The 20107-nt window shown below is 36.7% G+C and overlaps 1 protein-coding gene across 1 annotated transcript; it reads right to left on the bottom strand.

Moving 5' to 3' along the window:
- Window positions 1-6608: 6608 nt before the first annotated feature.
- On the bottom strand, window positions 6609-19217 carry LOC145775268 (uncharacterized). The gene is made up of 10 exons (XM_082586526.1): window positions 19078-19217; window positions 17627-17763; window positions 17404-17502; window positions 16406-16571; window positions 15101-15297; window positions 11990-12089; window positions 11452-11594; window positions 10701-10786; window positions 9991-10098; window positions 6609-9351 (listed from the first exon to the last, which is right to left on the bottom strand). The coding sequence occupies exons 1-10, from the start codon at window positions 19163-19165 to the stop codon at window positions 9171-9173; spliced, it is 1305 nt and encodes a 434-aa protein (XP_082442652.1). The 5' UTR covers window positions 19166-19217; the 3' UTR covers window positions 6609-9170.
- Window positions 19218-20107: the final 890 nt, after the last annotated feature.

The following is a 20107-nucleotide window of genomic DNA, read 5'->3' as shown; positions in this document are numbered from 1 at the left end:
GGGCAAAAACTTGTAGCTATGACCCATCTCCGGCTGAAAGGATTTTGAAAAATCTTCAGATTTGTAGAAATTATGAACAAACGAAATGTGTCACATTTTTGTGGACCACCCTGTAAAATGGTCCTGGGCAGGTCATATAGCAAGATATCAGGACAATAGATGGACTAAAAAATTAACAACATGGACACCACGAGAAACCAAAAGAAAGAAAGGAAAAACCAAAAGTAAGATGGAAGGACGACATTGACAAACAATGCAATACAACCAATTGGTACCAACTAGCACATAATCATGTAAATTGGCATGAAAAGGGGAAGCCTTACGCTCTGCAATGGGCTCTCACAGGCTGATGATGATGATGAGATCCGACCAGGGAACACCAGTGCTGCCAGGCAGTCACAAAAATTAACAGGCCAATTTGGCGCGAAAAAACAAACTGAAATTACAGACTTATCACCAGAATTATCACCCATGCCCAAATCAATAAACAAAGTCAAGTGAAGCAACAAAATTTTGTTAAAACGAAGTGATAAATCTTTAAATTAAAACGTTTGACATTTTGTTTTGTTAATCAAATGTATTTTTCAATGTTTAAAATAATTATTTAATTTCAAAAGTTACACATAATTCTAACCATATCTTGTATTAAATTGTTTTTGAAAATACCGGATCCCACTATCTGCGATCATCATCAGTCGTTATCTCCGCCTGCGGCAGATTGTGCATCAACATGGCTTATTTGCTTCCAAGAGTGGCGATTTTAAGCCAACTTTGGAAGCAAATAAGCCATGTTGATGCACAATCTGCCGCAGGCGGAGATAACGACTGATGATGATCGCAGATAGTGGGATCAGTGTCGTCAAGTGGAGTCCGGTCCATGATTGAATGTTATCTTGCCATCGTTTTGGTTGTCTGCCACGTTTTCTTTTTCCTTCTACTTTGCCTTCTGTGCAAACTTTGCTGATTCCGAATTGTGATCTTTTAGTGTGGCCAGACAGTTTTAAAACTTTTGATTTTATTATTGCTGCAATTGGATGTAGTTTTGTCATAGTTAGAAGATCTTCTATTTTTGTGTGATCAAGTAACCTTTTGTTGGTCATGCTTCTCATGATATGATTTTGGAAGGTAGTGGGTTTTTTCATTGTTGATGATGTCCAATTTACGCATTCTAGACCGTAGGCTACAGCACGACTGGTAAAACGTAGGTGTTGAAAATTTTTGCTTTCAGTTTGACTGGGAGTCTATTGGATGTTAGAATCTTTTTGTTCTTTTCAAATGCTGCCCAGCCTAAGCCAATTCGGTGTTGCACTGCAGTCTTTCCATCGTTGGCTGCGGATAGTCGGTGGCCAAGATATATGAATTCTGATACTTGTTCTATTTTTTTTCCATAGAGAGTGAGATTGAGTGTGTTGTTAGTTTTGTCGGTTGTCATACATTTGGTTTTGGACACATTTATTTGGACGCCGTATTTAGCAGCATTTTTGACAGAGCATCTAGGTATTCCTGCATTTTCAGATTAGAATTATTCAAAATGGCCATATCGTCTGCGTAGCTTAAGTTGGATATTACATGACCGCCGATGGTGAATCCAGTTGTACACTTATTTTCTGCTTCTGAGATTATTGCAGCCGCTACTATCTGCGATATGGGTTTCTATATATAAAAAAAGGAACCATAGCGTTTATGTGTCCTTGTGTGCAATCACTGGTGACACGCAAGTGGTGTTTCCTTCCACCAATCACAAGTTGATGTGAACTCACACTGAGATTATGGACAGGTGAAATTTCGTCTTTAAAGATGAGCGTTCAGCTGACTACGTACATTATTTGTTGAAAATTTTTAAGGTTAGAAAGATAAACATGCGTTAGCTAGAGTGTAGTATACAAAGTAAAAGCTCCTACATTGAGTTAAAAAACAATCAATCAATCAATCATTTTATTTTTCGTCATTAACGCGTCTGGGACGAAAAAGATACTAACTACAAAATCGATATATAAACCTACCAGCACGTTAACGAACGGGAAAAGGTAGCAAAACCTTGAAAGGTTTAAAACGTGCCTGAATGAAAAATTATATAGTAGACTACTAGTAGGCTATATAGGCTATCGGTAGTTAGCACGGCCACAAAACCCAAAAAACAAATAGCAAAATTTAAACCAAAAACAGAGAGAAGCACACATGTTTCGCCTGGTTAAGGAGTTTATTAATGAAACTATTCTACTTCATTATGTTTCCCTGCATGTTTTTCTTGTTGCTTTGCTACTTAATTCTGTGCTGTGGTTTACGAAAACGAGAAACTAAAAAGAGAGACAAATATTTAGGAAAATGTTTATCTTTATTTTTTTGTTTTCATAAATCGCACACGTTTTCCGTTCCGCTTATGCTTTTCTTTATTAAATGTAGGCTTATGCCCATGTTCTAGCTTTTATCCTCTGAACCATAGCTAAAACGTGGGCACTTTAACATGAAGATATCCAATTCAACTACGAACCAATCAGATGTTACGTTGTCCATGATGTGTGAATCAGAACATTAGGTGGCTACCTTTCAAATTGTGACTATTTCAGCCAGACTTGGACAACTAGATAATTGTAGGCTAGTTGTCTTATTTGATAAATTAGAGCGAAATTTTTTTTTTTTTTAATTCTAATCTAATTCGGTAAAACCTTGTTTGCTCTAATTGTAGTTCTTATCCAATCTTCAGTTTTGCTAAAAATTTTAGTTTATCCAACAGTATTGTTTTGGCAAATGGAAGGATAGGCTACATGCGCTCATCAACGTTACCGGTATACAAAAAATGCAATGAAACGATCAAGATCAAAGTGTCATTCCATCCCTTGAGCAACAAAGTCATGAAAATTTCGATTAATTCATCAATTCACTGACGTTACAATGTATATTATGACGTAGCGGTTTTGGCGCTGTGATGGTGGAATCACACTTTGATCCCAAGTTGCCACATTGGCGTTTTTATCCAACCAAAAAAAAGATATGGGACAACTGCGTCCAACTAATTCTAATCTAGTTTAAATTCTACTCTAATTTGTGAAAACTTGAGAAGCTCTAATTCTAATCCTAGACTAATTTGTCACAGCTTAAATTACTCTAATCTTATAATTCTAATCTAATTTCGAAAGACTACAAAAATTCTAATTGTCCAAGTCTGATTTCAGCATTCAGCCAGAGAGTTGATCAGTGCTTTGGACTTTGTTTGGCAATCACAAAAAATAGCAATAGCAGTGGTGTGAATCAAACCCACGTTAATGAAATGACTACTATCGCCCTAGCCCTCTGCTCCAAGTCAGCCGATGGCAAACCGATGGCTTAATTTAGCCAGCATTTGTGTTTTTCTTTGTTCTTCCTAAAAATTTTGATGACGTTATGAACAGCGTAGCTTCGTGGTTGAATTGATTTTCTTCATTCTTTATGCTAAAGTGCCTACCTAGCTGAGAGACCGTGCTTGCCATTATTTTCTCTTTATTTCCACCACTTTGAAATAACCAACTAGTTTTTGCCCATTCCAAGATAGCTAAAACTTAATAACCATCACTTAAGTGATTATTCGATCACTTGCAATTCAGAATATGAATTGAAAAACGTTTGAATATCACGTAAGAGATTCTTCTGCATTACCGTGCTTTATAAATACAATAGGCTACCTCAATGATTCAGCAGTCAGCATTTATTTACACACCACATACACGTATCTCCAGAAAAAGCCATCATAGTAATTCAATCACTCTTGATGAAGAAACAATAGGCTTAGCAATCTCCTGATGCTTTTATTTGGTTCAAACTCGAATAGCAATTTTGATGACATCGGTGTAAGCCTACATTTTTATTTATTTATTTGTAGCAGACATGGATCCCAACTCCTGGTCCATAAAAATTTCAAAAACTATTTTCTAAAACTATGAGCTGGTTCCCGATTTTGTTTCTTCAGCAAAAAAATTCATAGGCTGTACTGTCGCTATCCGCCGCCTGTGGCGCTCTTAGTCCTGCCTAGAATGTTAAACCACCACAAGACCATAGAATTAACAAGGAAGAAAGAGAACGCATGAGCCGTAAAAAAAGAAGTGTATTGAGAAAAAGAGAAATCTTGTGTAGGCAAATAGTTTTCCTCCTAGAAGTCCGTAGATGAGAAATCTGTGTAGGCTACTTCAGTGATGCTTCCATTATTGGAGTTCATTAGCTCAGAATTTCATGACACAGAACTTTATTTTTTATAAATAACTTTTTGTTTTCTCATTATGACGGTCAAGAAAAGAATGTTGCCCCGTTATCCACAACACTGTAGTCAGAGACGTAGCCACAGAGAGGGGGTGAAATATCGTTCTCCAAAAATATGTTTTTCAATAGGTTACTATTACAACGTTTTCAATGAAAGTGTTGATCACATGTTGAATGACAATTCATTTATGTTTGGCTACATTCAGTATCTAGGTCTCCATATTTTTTAAACAAGCTCTTTATTTTAAGCATTACAATATTTGCCTCGCACCAAACAGATGCCTTTAATTGTTCCCCTAAAATTTTCTTTTTAGGTAGGCTACCTCACTGGCCTAGGCATAAGTTTTATTATGTTGACAAAACTGGACAATCCCATAATATTGGTTTGGGCAGTAGGACGGATTCATCAACACCACCATCATTAAGTTCCTTTATCTTGTCGAGGGCTGGAAGCAGTGATGGGCATTATCGGCGATAATTTATCGGCGATAATTATCGGCGATAAATTTTTATCGCTTATCGTTATCGCTTAATTATTTTTTTCAGTTATCGTTTATCGTTATCGCCAAAGGCAATATTTGATTATCGCCGATAATTAATCGCCGATAAATGTTATTTCGGATCAATACACAAGTGGAAAGACAATAAAAAGTAATATTTTTACTAGCCATCTAGTTTATGAAACTAAAATTAGAACCAGTTCTTCTTCAGTGCCTGAAGTGTGTGTGCACAGGTCGTTGTCATGGGAGGGCCACGCCCCCTGCAGCGACGGTCCTGACAACACAATAATTTTTAGAGTTGCAAATTGCAATGCAATGAAATGCATGCAACAAGTCTCATGTTGTTTTGCTGCAATCGGCAATCGCGAGTGAATTTTACAATTAAAATGTAAGCGCACAGGCGGTACAGATTCCTTTGAAGTGAAGCAAAAAAAATTGGCAAGTGGTTTATGAAAGTGTCGCAATACGAGGCCGCTTTTACATCGGAAACATGGTCTTTCGCGCCACCATCACTGAAACAAGTCATTGCAGAATATGATATTGCTTGAAGCATTTGACATGCAGACCGACATGCGACATCACACTTTTTGCATCTTGTAGTAGTTTTTGCATGACAATAGGCGCATCGAGTTCGAGTTGCGTGGTAAAATTATGCTAAATACAGTATAACCTTTCTCATTTACCTATGCTGCATAGACGAGTGGTGAGAGCGCTGGAACGGCAATCGAAAGGGCGCCGGTTCGACACCGCTCATGAGCATACAGTTGCGTGGTAAAATTATGCTAAATACCTTTCTCATTTACCTATGCTGCATAGCCGAGTAGTAAGAGCGCTGGAACGACAATCGAAAGGGCAGGACACTTAAAGGCATGCCTGAAGGTAGACATGAAGTTGGCTTCCTTGCCTTCCCGTCCACTTAATCTAAATCTTCAACCACCGGGCGTAAGCCTGAATACGACGATGATTTACCTATGCGACATAGCCAACGCTCAATCAAATATTTTTATTCCCACTAATAATACAGTGCCTATATTGTAATTCTTATTTCAACAACTCAGCGTTCTGCCATTGCTTGATGGTGTTCACAAACAAAACAGAAAAATTTATCTGAAATTATCAGTAAATTACGATAATTATGTTATTGTTCTTGAACAAACACGACTAATTTGACAAGCTTGATGGATTTCACAGTAGGCCTATGCATACTTTTACTACCAATAGGCCTAACGCTTAAGATTAATGATGAATTTTCAAGCATTTTGCGTTTTTTGGAATTTTTTCAATTATTGCTGACTTTGCTGTAAACAGCCCGTAGAAAGCAAAATACAAAGTTTGGAATTTTGTATGATATTTTCATTTGATTTAATTATTTTGCCTACTGCACGTAAGCGGCAGTGTAACTCAATTGATAAAAGCATCCAACTGGTATCTGAAGGTATAATTATAAGCACGGCGGTTACCTCAGTGGTTTGATTCTGGATCAAGAGGTTGAAGATTGATACCTACTGCCGCTGTTGCGATTCTATTCATGCATAACTTACAAAAAGTTTTGTCCCTTTACAGTAGCCTATATTATGTTCGATTTTTCGTCATGTTGATGAAAACAATTCGTGCTGCATGGGATGGGGCAGCGCTAATCGAGAAAAAAAAATTATCGTTATCGGACATTATCGGCGATAATTTATCGTTTATCGTTATCGCTTAACTTTTTTTTGATTTATCGTTTATCGTTATCGCTTTAGGCATTTTTCGTTTATCGATTATCGTTATCGCTTAACTGAAAAATGAGTTATCGCGCCCAACACTGGCTGGAAGTAATAAAGCGCGAAGCTTCTTTATTGTGAGATTTTCCTATTGCACTTCTGTAATCAAGTCCTGACCAGTCTACAATATAATTTTTCGAACCTCTTTAGAAAACATAATGTCCGTATGGCAAAAAATAAAAGCTACCTTGTTCTAATAAGACTAGAATAGGATACACCAACAATTTTGAAAATGGCGATTCAGCAGGAAAGTTATTTCGATAAAACACCTTTTTGTTTTCCAAATAAAGTTATTTTACAATAATGTATACGTCACACAGTCACAACAACATTTCACTCAGTATGGTGTGCAGTGATGTAAAATACTTTGACCAATGTTTTCTCCGGGAAGGCCCACAAATAGGCAATTAATGGTCATACTTAATGCACACATGGTTAAACCACGCCTGACTTAACCTGATATTCAAAATGGTATCAAAAACGTTTAATTTTTACACTGCTACAAGAGAATAAAGATCTGAATTTAATAACAACTTCAGCCATAATTTTGAAATTTTAAGTTACCGTAATGCTAAAATTGCGTGTTTTTATGTTCAAAACATCTTTCAATAAAAAGACTTCTTCCTACATGAAGTTGATTTCGTTTCGCAAAGGACAACACATACAATATCGTTTAACACACGGTTTACTGTAGTTTTAAAACAGTTTTATCTCATGTTCTCATAAAACATTTGTTTGGGACTTAAACCAAAAAAGTTTTGAGAGAGAATGTCGGAATAGTGTTACGATGCATCAACGTTAAAGTGAGTGCACTTGATTATAATCTGCAACATAACATTTTCAAAAGTATTAAATAGGCATATCTCAATAAATTGGATTTAATTTTCTTGAATATCTTAATTTTGCTTTTCCCTTATCAGAAAGTTGGCCTATTGCATTTATAGGCTTGCCTCCGCCGTAGACTCTGCGGTTGTCTGAACAAAATATCAACACAAAACTTTGCCTATGCTATTGAATGTAGCGAAGCGGTCATTCAGTGCAAGATGAAAATGCTTTAAATCCCAAATTTTGTTTCTCTGGCAAAATCATCACAAGCATTAACATCGCAAGCTCAAGTATAGGGGTTGAAATCGCGCACATAATTTCTGCAAAAAATCTCCAAACTTAAAGCTACTGTACTTTACATAGCTTGTACATCCAGCGCTGAGTTTACGGCGGTGTGGACAATTGTAAATAAAATACAACAGTAACAAAATAAGATAACAACACTGCAATCTATTGCCCCACTATACATAAACGACGATTTTTAAAACTGGTAATTTAGGCTAATAACTGAAGTGCAATATCAACTGCAACAACAATAACACATAACAATTTCCGGTATTTGACGCCTCACAGATTGTGCAAAAATTAAGAACAGAATCTAAACGTTTTTGTAATTTCAAATGTCGCAAGTCCCTTTCAAAACACGTAGCCTAATTTTCCTGAGGTTTGTTTTAGTAACACTATCCTTCCGAAGACGAGGTTCAGGAAAGAGCCTTAAGACAAATTAATTGTTTTATGAACTCTTACAAGCAAGTAGGCTACCTTCAGAAAAAAAAATGGAACAAAAACCTGCAAATACACATTCTCAGTGTTTTATGAAACGGTAGGCTAATTTGCATTGCAAAGCACTGCATCAAATAGTATAATGAACCTCACCCAATAAAACAAGCAGGTTAAGTTTTAAATAGCTAAATAGTCTGTCCAAAATATCAAAAATATTTAAATGAGATAAAGTTATTACTATATATCTGAGCAATTCTTTGTCAAAATGAATTAGGTTATAAATAAAATACACATACCTACAAACTAAAAGAGATAAAATGTTTGCTTCTGTCTTTTTACGTGAAAACAAACTACTAGCTACGCTATTAATCTAAAACTTCAGACAACTATGATAAAAATCTCAAACCCTAAATATTTTGAAGGCTTTCTTGTAATGTAAGATAACCTCTTTCCAATACAGCTTTCGCTTTGATTCAGCTTTCGTTTCGATACAGCTTTCGTTTCGTTTTGAAACAGCTTTCGTTTTGATACAGCTTTCGTTTCGTTTTGATACAGCTTTCGTTTTGAATGCAGCTTACGTTTTGATACAAAAAAGTTATCTACTCTTTTTCATGTTCTCTGCCAGAATACACTTTCACTGTGTTTCGTGTTTAAAGGCATTCAACGTTAAAGCAAGACAAGATCCAGACAGCAAAATCCGTCATTTTTACGTTGATGCAACGTCTGCAAACGCTGAAGACGTTGCAGACATTGAATCAATGCAAAAATGACTGATTTTGCTGTCTGGTGAGGTTTAAAGGTTACTTTGTGGATAATATTCTCAGCTTGTTTTTGACATTCAGAAAGCGCAATGCTGTTCGTCAAGTAGGCTAATCTGACAACACTACAGTATAAGCTATTTGTAAAATGGGGCAACTTGCTGTTATTTTTATGTTTATCCAAGCAAATCATGACTTTGAGATTGAAAAACATGATCGAATTTTGGTTTGTTCATGTTGTTTTGTTTTTTTAGTAATTAAAATTTCAAACATATCTAAATACTTTGTAGCCTATATTGCCAAAGGAAGTGTCGGATAGCAGAAAGTGTGACCTTACAAAGATAAAACAAGCGTGTCATTGTCAAACTGATTCACGTGTCGGTTTCAACGCATTCCGGAATTTGGTGTTTGACTAAATTGAACAACTCTCGGAGCTGCCGGTTGATGTACGTTGTTTGCACGTGTCGGAGAGTGATATACCGAGGTTCGCTCCACAAATCGTTATATCGCAACTGAACTTTATATCTTCCAGCGTCAGATTCTTGGAAATTCCTGCAAAGTTTGAATCATTTAATCCGGTGCTCCATAACATGCATCAACTGGATACACACGGATGCTGCGCATTTGTACGCCACGTTAGCTCAGTGGTTACCTCGCCACTCATGATCAAGCGGCGCTGGTTCGACTCTTGGGGTGTGCGCTTGTGCAACGCATTTCAGCACTGCTTTCCAATCAGCGGCACCTAGTGGATGGAACAATTACCCGAAAAAAAACACGAACAACTATCGGAAACTTCACTGTCAATCTCAATAATCGGGCCTGCGTCAGTGGTTCAAAGCTTCTGCAAGTATGCGACACTACCAGGAATAATCTATCAAGAGCTTTGTCAGTCCGAGGCTAAAGAATCAAACCATAAATCAACATTTCACACGTCAATGAGAATAAAAATGGCCCCACAATTGTTATTACTATGAAGATTACTTGATAAACTATTAGGAGGGATAAGAAGGTAACATTCTTGTTATATTAGGAATTGTGATTGCCTGGTGGACAATATCAATAGCTATATTGTCCCACAATGACAGTAGGTCTCCACAATCATGGAATTACGCAATCGTGACGATTGCTGTTTAGAAAATAAATAATAAAAGTCAGCACAGAAACTTGTTCTTTAATGACTGTGAAACTTACCTCAAAATGTAACGAATTTGGAATGTATTCAAATCTTGGTACAAGGATAAATCTTTGTTAGACGGTACGTAGTTAAAACACTTGGTTCCATGGTTTTGAAAACCTTTTCTGAAAAGCACATAACCTGTCACGTGTGGGGAGGTAAAATAGTCTTTCGTGGATTGTGGTAGCGCCGTGATCGATAAAACAATAAAACGTAGGCTACAAATTAAACCCTAGAAACCTTTCAGAACCAATCTATCAAACTGAAAAGCTTGCGCCTCTGTGTTCAGTTATGAGTTGATTATATAATCATCAGTAATAATTATGATCAAGTTTATTTCAGTGTAGTTCCAAATTCTGTGTAATGTGCAATTATTTTCCCTTTAATTATCACTAATAGATTAGGTACAATGCAGTAAGTGGGATCTTTCAATAATCATGCAACTCTGTCGAAAAGAATGTATCAATATGTGATGTAGGCTATTAACCAAATTTAGAAGACTCGATAGAAGAAGACGAAGAAGAAGAACAATAAGAAGAAGAACAAGAAAACGAAGAACAAGAAGACCAAAATGATAATATTTCGTATATGATAGCCTACCTCTACAAAAAGGAAATTTGCATTTGGTCTATTTTGCTTAAAATTTTATATACAACTAAGTCGTTGTGTATAAAAGTTTAAATACAGAACTATTTGCGAGGTAAACGTCCGAGTAAGTTGCACTTACATTGTGCACATCGTTTTGGAGTTTCTTGATTTTCTGAGTGCAGGCGTATTGCTTGTCTGGCACGCATGTGAATCCGTTTCCTCAACCTAAAGTTTGTGATTTAAAGTAAAACAAAGGTGGAATTATAACGTGGCCTACAACAAAGCGTTCAGCGAACGGTTGCTGTTTAGGCTCTGTAAGCTGTAGGTTAAGTTTATATGGAGAATGTTCGATAAAGTATTTAATTTCTCTTGCACTAATCCGTTAGAAACGTTATCACATCTAGCCTAAGAAACAACGTGCCAAATTTAAGCACACGAAATCGAAATGGAAGGATCCTATACCTTTCATGTATAAGCAGAAACGATAAAGTTATAGGTAAAAAGAGGTTTAACAATATCACGATCACTCTGAACATCTCATCTTAGCTCATACTATCAAAACAATCAAAACAACAATTTTTTGAGAGGCCTATTAGTTGCAACCGGCAGTAGCGTAGACAGAAGGTCTAGGGAGCACTTTTGGATGCGGGATGATTTAGGGGCTCGCAACCTTTCCAAGGGGCTCGGGAACTTGAAGGAGTCACCACGTATTTTTTGGATATATTGCGTTTTTCTTAAAAACTGTTCTGATTTGGGTCCCGAAGATTTCATTGATACCGCAGACCCAAATTATCCTCTTAACGGCCTTGTCAACCGGTAGCCTACATCAGAGAAAGCAAATTGAAAGTTTTCTTTGCGATAAACTTTTGTTTACTACAATTTGGGCTTACCTTTGTCCATTGAACTTCAAGTTCGCCAACCGCAATCTTTTTGTTACTAGTGAGTACACTGCATTCAATTTCCACACATTGTCCTTGAAAGGCAGTTTTAATCTCGTTGCACATTACTACAGGGGTAGCCAAGTGAACTTCATCTGAAGTAAAACAACAACAATTAAGGTTCTAGTTGTCTAAAGATGGTTGAACATGGTGAGCAGTTAAAGAAACGCATGTGAACCAGGGGCTGATCCAACGAGTAACCTTAAAGGGGGGGGGAGCGATTTCAACAAAACACAATGATGTGTAGGTCTGCATTAATCCGGCCTTGTAAATACACTGTGAACAAAGTTACTTTTTTGTGTTTTCTCAATCGCCTCCCTCCTCACTCCCTAGATCAACCACTGATCAATGTGAACAGGAGCAGAAGCCTACAAGAAAGTGGCAACAAACCCAGACAACCACTTCATCTGGTCCAAATCTGGTCAGATCCGTACTGATCTGGACCAGATAAAGGGTTTGTCTAGGAAAGTATGATATTATTGCAACGTACTTTCCACACACACGGAGTAATGAGAAACGAACGCTGTTTGTCCGTTGTATTCCACTTGGCAACTATATATGGCTCCATCAAAATAGTTTGCTCTGTACTTCTGAAATTACATAAGAACTACTTTTAATTTAAAAACTAGGCTATTTTTTGCATTAGGCTACCTCAGGTATTAAATAAAACACAATTTTTTTAGCTTTAGGACAGGTACCCAAGGACTCAACAGACCAATTATATTAAAAGATGCAACAGACTGATGTGACAGAAATCATTTCAGTCAGCTATATTCGTTGTATTGATCTTGCCAAGTATTGTAAGCTTAACAAAGGTAAATTGAATGTCATATTTACAACTGGAAGCCCCATAGTAATGTATGTAAAACTATAGTCTAAAAAAAATTTTCCCGATTTAGTAGCAGGTTTCAGAAAGGATTTCTGAAAGCATGAAAGCGCCAAAAAGTGCTGTTTGTGATGAAACATAGGCTACTTTTCAAAAGTCAGAATAAAGTGTGTTAAACGACAGTATTGCGAAGCTACATTTTCTGTTCTAATGTCATTTTTAATTAACTATTAAACCAATGCTTGGTTGTTGGTTCAGATAATTTGGAAAAATAAGTTACAAGAAATTTATCCAAAGAAACTTTTTATCAACACCTGGCTGACACATCGCCACCTAATTTAAATTCATTGTGTGCAAATTTTTCAATTGTCGGATCGGCTATAGCTTCCACACATGAAAAATGAATGCTAAATAACATAGCTATAGAATAACACAGAGTTTTTTTTTTTAATTTGGCAACACAGTCAGTGCCGGATTAACCATTAGGCAAAGTAGGCACGTGCCTACAAGGCCAGTCAAAAATCCAGGCCACTTTAAAATCAGTAAAAATTTAGTCATGTTTTTAAAATAATTATTTTCTAAACTAATAAGTATTCATCTTAATAGCTCTGTTTTTCCAGATGAATTAAAGGTTGCAAAAATCGTAATTTCGCAAAAATCGCAAAAATTTTCCATAGACTTGTTTTATGGTGAAATTGAAGCTGTGACTTGTGAACCGTTTCTTATCAGACGTTTTATGCTTCTAAGAAAAATGTAAGTTGATTATTGATATGAACTTTCTAGCCTAATGTTGTGATTTAGAGCAGGGTGGTCTAACCCAAACGCGGGCCGCATGCGGCCCGCGGACATATTTTGTGATGCCCGCAGAGCACTTTTGATGCACAAGAAACCATTGGGTACCACAAGTTTCAAAGTGCTCTCCAGGAAATCTCTGGGGATGCTACTCAGAATGGCAGCACACGAAATGAAGCAGGTGCATTGGCCAAACACATGAACAGTTGAACACCCTTGAAGTTGTCCTAATGTGCATACTTTGGAACAATATTTTGCAGCGCTTCAATACTAGTAGCAAGTTGCTTCAAAGTTTCACTATCGAACTGACACTAGCCATTGGTCTGCTGAAGCTTGGATAAATTCTTGGATGAGTGCAGAGAGAATTTTGACTGTTATGAGCAGTAGGCGCGTGATCGCTGTGGCAGCAGCATATATAAATCTGAAAGTCGGCGAGCACCAAAGCGGCAGAAGCATGTCAGTGATGGAGCTGCTACAGATGATGTGGAAGGAATGTCGGCCAGCAAAAATTTACAATCAACACGTTTTATGTGATCATCGACCAACTGAAGAGTGCACCACAGAAACGTATCGATGCATAGGCTATTCCATGGTGCTGCAGAGGTTTGGAGTTTTGACTGAGTACGACTCCATGTCTGTTAAAGACATCGATGTTGCTGTTGCAGGTCTGGTTGGTGTGTATTCAAAGGACCTGTCTCCCGACTTCCCATCAAAATTTCGTCAGTTTATGCGCTGGTATAAAGAGCAAAGACGCGATGAAATAACAGCAACAGGAAGTGCCCAGAAAATGTTTAAAATGCTGCACACTACTGGTGTTTATAATGCATTTCCAAACACTGAAGTAGCACTTAGAATGTACTTGTCTCTAATGGCTACGAATTGCTCGGGGGAACGCTCGTTTTCACAACTGAAACGAATTAAAGACGTTAAACGATCAACAATGTGTCAACAACGTCTTAGTACACTGGCACTTTTGTGTATTGAAAGCGATCTACTCCGTAAGATTGACCTCCAAAAACTAGTTAAGGAGTTTTCAATCGCAAAAATGCGCAAAGGTGCTATTTAATTAGGCATATGACCAAGTTTTTGCACGGTACCCTGTGCTATAGTTGCAACAACGATCTTTGTGACAATGATTTGGCAACACTGATAATTCTAATTTTTTTAGTTGGCAACCCTGATTTTCGGGCCACTTATAAAATGTGCCTACAGGCCAGCAGACCCTTAATCCGGCACTGAACACAATTACTTAACACAACACATTCGACTTTTAGCACGCAGCTGTGCTTTTAGAAATCCCTATTTTTCCTGCTGTAACGGTTTTAGCTCACCGCAACATTAGGTGCAACGCAAAAGTTTTAAGGCAAAAAAGAAATAAGACAAATTAACACACAAAATGCTACCTATTTTTTTCAATGCATCTGTTCTGAGAATTTTACATGTTATTGCTTTTGGAAGAGTAAAAAAGCCAATTACATGTAGACTTGGTGTAGTGAATGGTTAGAAATATTTGAAGACACTATTAGACAGGAAAGTGTATGACTAATTAAAGTCGGTAGTTGGAAGTTTGGTTAATACAGGAGAAGTGCATAAACTAGAAGTACTCAGTGGTTTTTCTTTACAATTTTTGCAGCCCAGAACTTGTGAAGCGCTGGTTTGGTAGCTTTTTACTTCCAAATTTCCAAACGATCAAAAGCAGTTTATCAGAAAATTGGAAGTCTTCAACAAGAGCATGGATTAAATTAAACAAACTGCATTGACGTTGACAGTTACATTTAAGTAGTTTGAAATTCTTCAAAGAAAAAACGTACAAAATATTGAAAATTTTATCGGATTGACATTTTAAGACAACTATACTAGTGTACAGCCTAATAATAACTTCAACTACAGTGAACTAATTCTGTAGAAGCAAATGTGACTTGCAGATAGGCTATTCCACTTTAGCTTTGCTAACCTATGTTAAAAAATGTCAAGTTTGCTTACAATGATAGTGTCAGGACTGTCTGTGTTGCCGATTTGGTCACCTTGATAACTTGTCTGCAATCGTTGGGTGTAGTCCTGACAAGCATTGTCGCCATCAAGTGATGCATTTTCAAACCGTCTAGTACGCCACCAGGTGGTAGTATATTCTGAGCTTGGTACAGAAGGAGGGAAGATGGCTTCATTACCAGCGTTTGTTCCTGAAATGAATAAACATTATCACAGTACACATGAACAGTATGTAAGGAAATGGAAGATCCAGGGGAGAGAACTCCCCTTAAACAATGTAGGCCTAAACCTGTAATATCATGATAGTTTGTTGAAACCTCTTCTTCTTAAAGCTACTTGCTGAAATCTCCCCCCCCCCCCCCTGATGCAAGGGGGCTTTGAGCACTGTTGATACTGCTTTTTTCTATTGTAAGAAGATTTATGCATTTGTTTCAGATGCTCAACATCGCAATGGAAAAAACACGTATGTGACTTTATTCAGAAATAACGTCCAGCGACATTTATGCGGTAGCTTAAAAACTTCCCAGAGAGCAAAACAGTCGTTGAATCAATGTAAAAATGATGGATTTTACTATCTGGGTTGTTTCGAAAATGGCTCAATTAAAATGTTCTTCTGAATATATCAAGCTATCTAGCCTATTCCAAACCAAGTCTGCTACAAAACTGGGCTTGCTTTGTTAAGATAAGCCAAGTTTATGCTTTATGCAATCGTGGGTGAATAAGGTTGAGGCGCCAGAACAAAAATTCATGCCATCTGTCTTCTGTGTAAAAAGATTGCAATTTGTTCGAGTTCCAAATTAGATTTTTTAAAGAATTGTATATTCCTTGATTGAATATAGGTCATTAGGTCATTGTACATGGGTGGGATCTTATTGTTTAATCTGGTGAAGTAAAAACTTCAAAATTAGGACAATTAGTCTATATGCTCATCTAACATTCAGTTTATAATGTTTAAAAAACGTAGGCCTAATCAAGAGTTGTGTCAATACTATTTAATGAGAGTATTGTTTTGCAGTTGCAAACATGTTCATTCATAGCTTACCACAATGAACTGAAAATGCTTCTACACAGTTAGTTTATAGGCACAACTCATCGCTTGTTTAATTTCAATAGCTATGCTTAACAACAGCAATTTGTAAGGCTTTAAAACTGTTGTACACAAACCTTCACAACAACAACAACTGCAGCAGGCTTGTTGAATAGTTACGCGTACGGTAGTGACATAAAAATTATATAAAAGCAGAAGTCTTGCATTGCAACAGTAGGCTACAAAAAAAACTTTTTGATAAAACTTTGTACCTGGAAGGCATTCTAACCGTATCTCCTCACCAAACTTTACTGATTTATGGATCACGTTGACATCTCGACTAACAAAGTATTTGACGTCATCATAACAAGAACGCGATGGCAAAAGCCGACGTTCAACAGTGATATTGGTGCTGAAGCATCTTGATTGGCTGATCACCTGTACAGGGTACATTGTATTTTGATTTTTAATAATTAAGTACGTATTTTTAACAATGACCCTTGAAACGTAGGCTATTGCAGATCGGATATAGAGTGATATACTGTAATACAGTAAATGTATAGATGAATTTGTGAGAGGTTTCACTTACACATTAACTGTAGCCATAAATCCTTTTTTGTAACAAATCACCCTCCTTGCACCATTAATAACAGCGTAAATAGTCATAAATTACTTTTGTCCACACTTTTATTACCATATATACGACCCCTAACATTTTACGAGCTACTTGCGTTACAATAACCAGCAGGGAGCGCACGTCTTCCTTAAATTTGTTTTGAGAAAATAATGTGTCATGAGAAAAATTTCTTAGCTGGCTAAAACCTTGATGCCTGCATGGCGCACGTTTTACAGTCATACGTCGAGCCAACAACAAACACAAAAAGAACGTTTTACAAGAAACACTAAATGTTCATTCATTGTCATTAACATAAAAGTCATGCGCGTATCCATCAGGAAGTAAGAGTGTCAAGAAGGAAACAACAACGGCGGCGTCATTTCCAGCGCAAGATGAAATCCTTTCCTTTGTTTAATTATTCGTTTTATCACGAGCTAAAATTTCCTCAAGGCTATACACACACACACACGGAAACGTGCTTCTGTATCTCTGACGATTTGTAGCCAACGGTAAACGTAAATTCCATCCTACACGTAGCCTATCGAAAAAACTTTGGCTAGCATGCTATTAGCCTATATAGCCTACTACCTTATGCTACGCTTTGAGTAAAACATAACTATACTTTTTCACTTTGAATTTATGTCATTTGCCTACCTGTGTCACTGTGAATATCTCCAGTAGTGGAGATGCAGCATTAAGGGTAATGCCTTCTGTAGCTGACTGACGTGGAAGATTGTTTGACGACACAAAACACTGAAAGTAAAGCAGTGATTTTCAGTTATTATTTAGTTTACTTTTAGACAACATGAGCAGATGATAAAAGGATAGGATATCTTAAGAATTATAAGCTATTGATCAAGACAATTGTTGTTCTTACTTCAGAGGTTGGGGAATTCAAAGGAACTTCACTACTGGCAACAAGTTCTCCACAAGATAGCTGAAATGGCCAGTCATTGTATGCAACCCTTCGACCCGTTGTGATTGGCTGCACGTAGTGACACCTTAGTTGATTTTCTGCAAAGCAACCGAAAACATGCACTGACGGAGGTTTCTGGCAATGTGTTATAAAACGCTTTTTGCTTTACTTGCAAATGCGCTAAGGAAAAAGGATGATGGTTTGGTTGTTTATTCAGTCACCACAGTCTCCTAACAAGCAGGTAAGAAACTTTTCTAAGCTAGGCTACAGCGGATTGTAGTTCTTGTTATTAGTTTTGCATACACGCTTAGCTAGGATGGGATAATGTTGTCTTTTCATCGAACGATACAAGTCGAAAATATAATGCAACTTTACAACAAGTTTACCTCCTTTGATATAATTTTACTAAAATGCTCTATCATTCTGAGAGAGACAAAATAAAAACGTATTTTGTATTTTCTCATTGTAAAACTATGTGACTCACTACAGCGACAATAAACTGTCGGCTGTATAATGTGATCAAAATTACGCCATATAATTGAGTCACATCTGTTGCGTAGTTTGAGTCTTAGAGCTGGACCATATCATTCGATAACATAATAATAATTAAATTGAAAGGATTTCAATGAGAAAAAGATTTTTTTTATTATCGAATTACGATTGAAAGAGTCAGAGGTCAAACTACTCAGTTATTACTTTATGCCAAAAACTCTGTCACATTTAAAATACTTCAGATAAATTCAAATTTCATATAGACCAAAATTTGAAAATTTATCGTGATAAAATAAGATTGTTGCTTGCAAGGCGCAATTTAGGAATTAATTTTTTATAATTTTGCTCTTTGACAACAAAACTTAGCCAACTGCTGCTTAGCTCTCCGAAGTTGACCACTGCACTATCAGCCTTTCTTTTATGTCCCTTCAATTGATCTATATCTCAATAATTGTTGTCTATTTTAGCAAATGAAATCAGATTTTAATATTGATTGAATCTTTATCCTCGGACTGGGAAAGCTTCTTGCAGAGCTTAATTCTGGCAGTCTCGCATACTTGTAGAGGCTTTGAATCACTGACGCAAGCCCGGTCACCGAGATTGACAGAGTGAAGTTTCCGATAGTTGAAGTATTGTTGCCGGGGAACTATTCCGTTCATTAGATGCCGCTGAACGGAGAACAGTTCTTAACGTGCGTTGCTCAAGCCCACGCCCTGAGAGTCGAACCAGCGCCGCGTGATCTTGAGCCAGGCGCATAACCACTGAGCTACCAGGGCGGACATAATAATATATTATTAATGCTTCAAAACATTATCAATGCTTCAAAACTTCTGTTTAAACAAGTCAATTTGCTTTCATAACCAAACATACTAACCTACTGAAAAAGAACAATAATTTTAATAGAACTATTAAGGTCTGACCTGGACTTTCGTTGATTCCCTCTTGGCCAACAGCAGCACACACAACGAGAATACTGAAAACTACACAGCGAGTTGACAAATGCAACATTGCTATTGAGAACGATGCCAACTGTTTTTATAAACAAACTACTTGAAATTATTACCAGATCTAAACAATACTGCAACATCAATATCAATGAGGCTAAAAAAAAATTGGAAAAGAAAAGTTCCTATTATGTTGAGCAATAAATGGCTAAACGCCACCAAATAGAAATGATTAGGTTAAAACTAAATATATATTTTTCAAGACCACAAATACACACATAAAAAAAAAATCCGGAATGACCATGTTGCCACACTGTGTCCTGGTCAGGAACACAATCTTTGCTAATATTATGTTAATTATCGATTTTTCTTGTTTCAAACAGTTTGCAAAGACGCAGCTTTAAAAGATGAGTATCATCTGCATCTTTTCCGGCTTTTAAAGTAGCCTAATCCTTTTTTCTCACTTCCTTCTATTCTCAATTGGGAACTTTTATTTTGGCCAAATCATTTCGAGGAAAAAGGTCAACAGATATCCAAAAGATAATTTTTTTGTAATGATGCAACTATAAAACAAAGGAAAATTAAGAACTTTCCGCGTCAGGATCTCTTCTGTAATTATGATGTAACACATACACACAGCACGATTTATAAATTTCATTTGGAACTTCCCCTAAATGTACCCATACTACAATAAATGTGTTTTTATGCTTAAACTTTGTAGAGAATTATAACCGTTTACTCTTCGATTACAAAAGGTCACAACTGTACGTCAGCTCGTATACCGGTATATTGTTTCAAAGATTTTTAAAAAGCAAATCATGTATAATTTTCATGAGACTGTCACGTAGATTACCATAATGGAATTGAAAATTTTTGTTTATAAGCTTGGCAAGACACCAAAGCTTGGCAAATATTTTGCTACAGTATTTAGCCTATGTTGCCGCATTTTATTTATTGAATTCATCCAAAAAAATTCTTGCCCACCGCACGTAACAACGTGCTTTGT

The sequence above is a fragment of the Aplidium turbinatum genome, chromosome 8 (genome assembly GCF_918807975.1).
Source record: "Aplidium turbinatum chromosome 8, kaAplTurb1.1, whole genome shotgun sequence".
NCBI classification, from domain to species: domain Eukaryota; kingdom Metazoa; phylum Chordata; class Ascidiacea; order Aplousobranchia; family Polyclinidae; genus Aplidium; species Aplidium turbinatum.
This window is presented reverse-complemented; position numbering and strand designations above follow the sequence as displayed.

Bases quoted from the DNA above. Each gene is read 5' to 3' on its own strand.
- LOC145775268 (XM_082586526.1), bottom strand. From the start codon at position 19,165: ATGTTGCATTTGTCAACTCGCTGTGTAGTTTTCAGTATTCTCGTTGTG. The intron at 12,090-15,100 runs GTAAGCAAACTT...ATGTAATTTCAG, and splicing joins ACAGTCCTGACACTATCATT to AAGTACAGAGCAAACTATTT. The intron at 11,595-11,989 runs GTACGTTGCAAT...GTTTTACTTCAG, and splicing joins TTACTCCGTGTGTGTGGAAA to ATGAAGTTCACTTGGCTACC.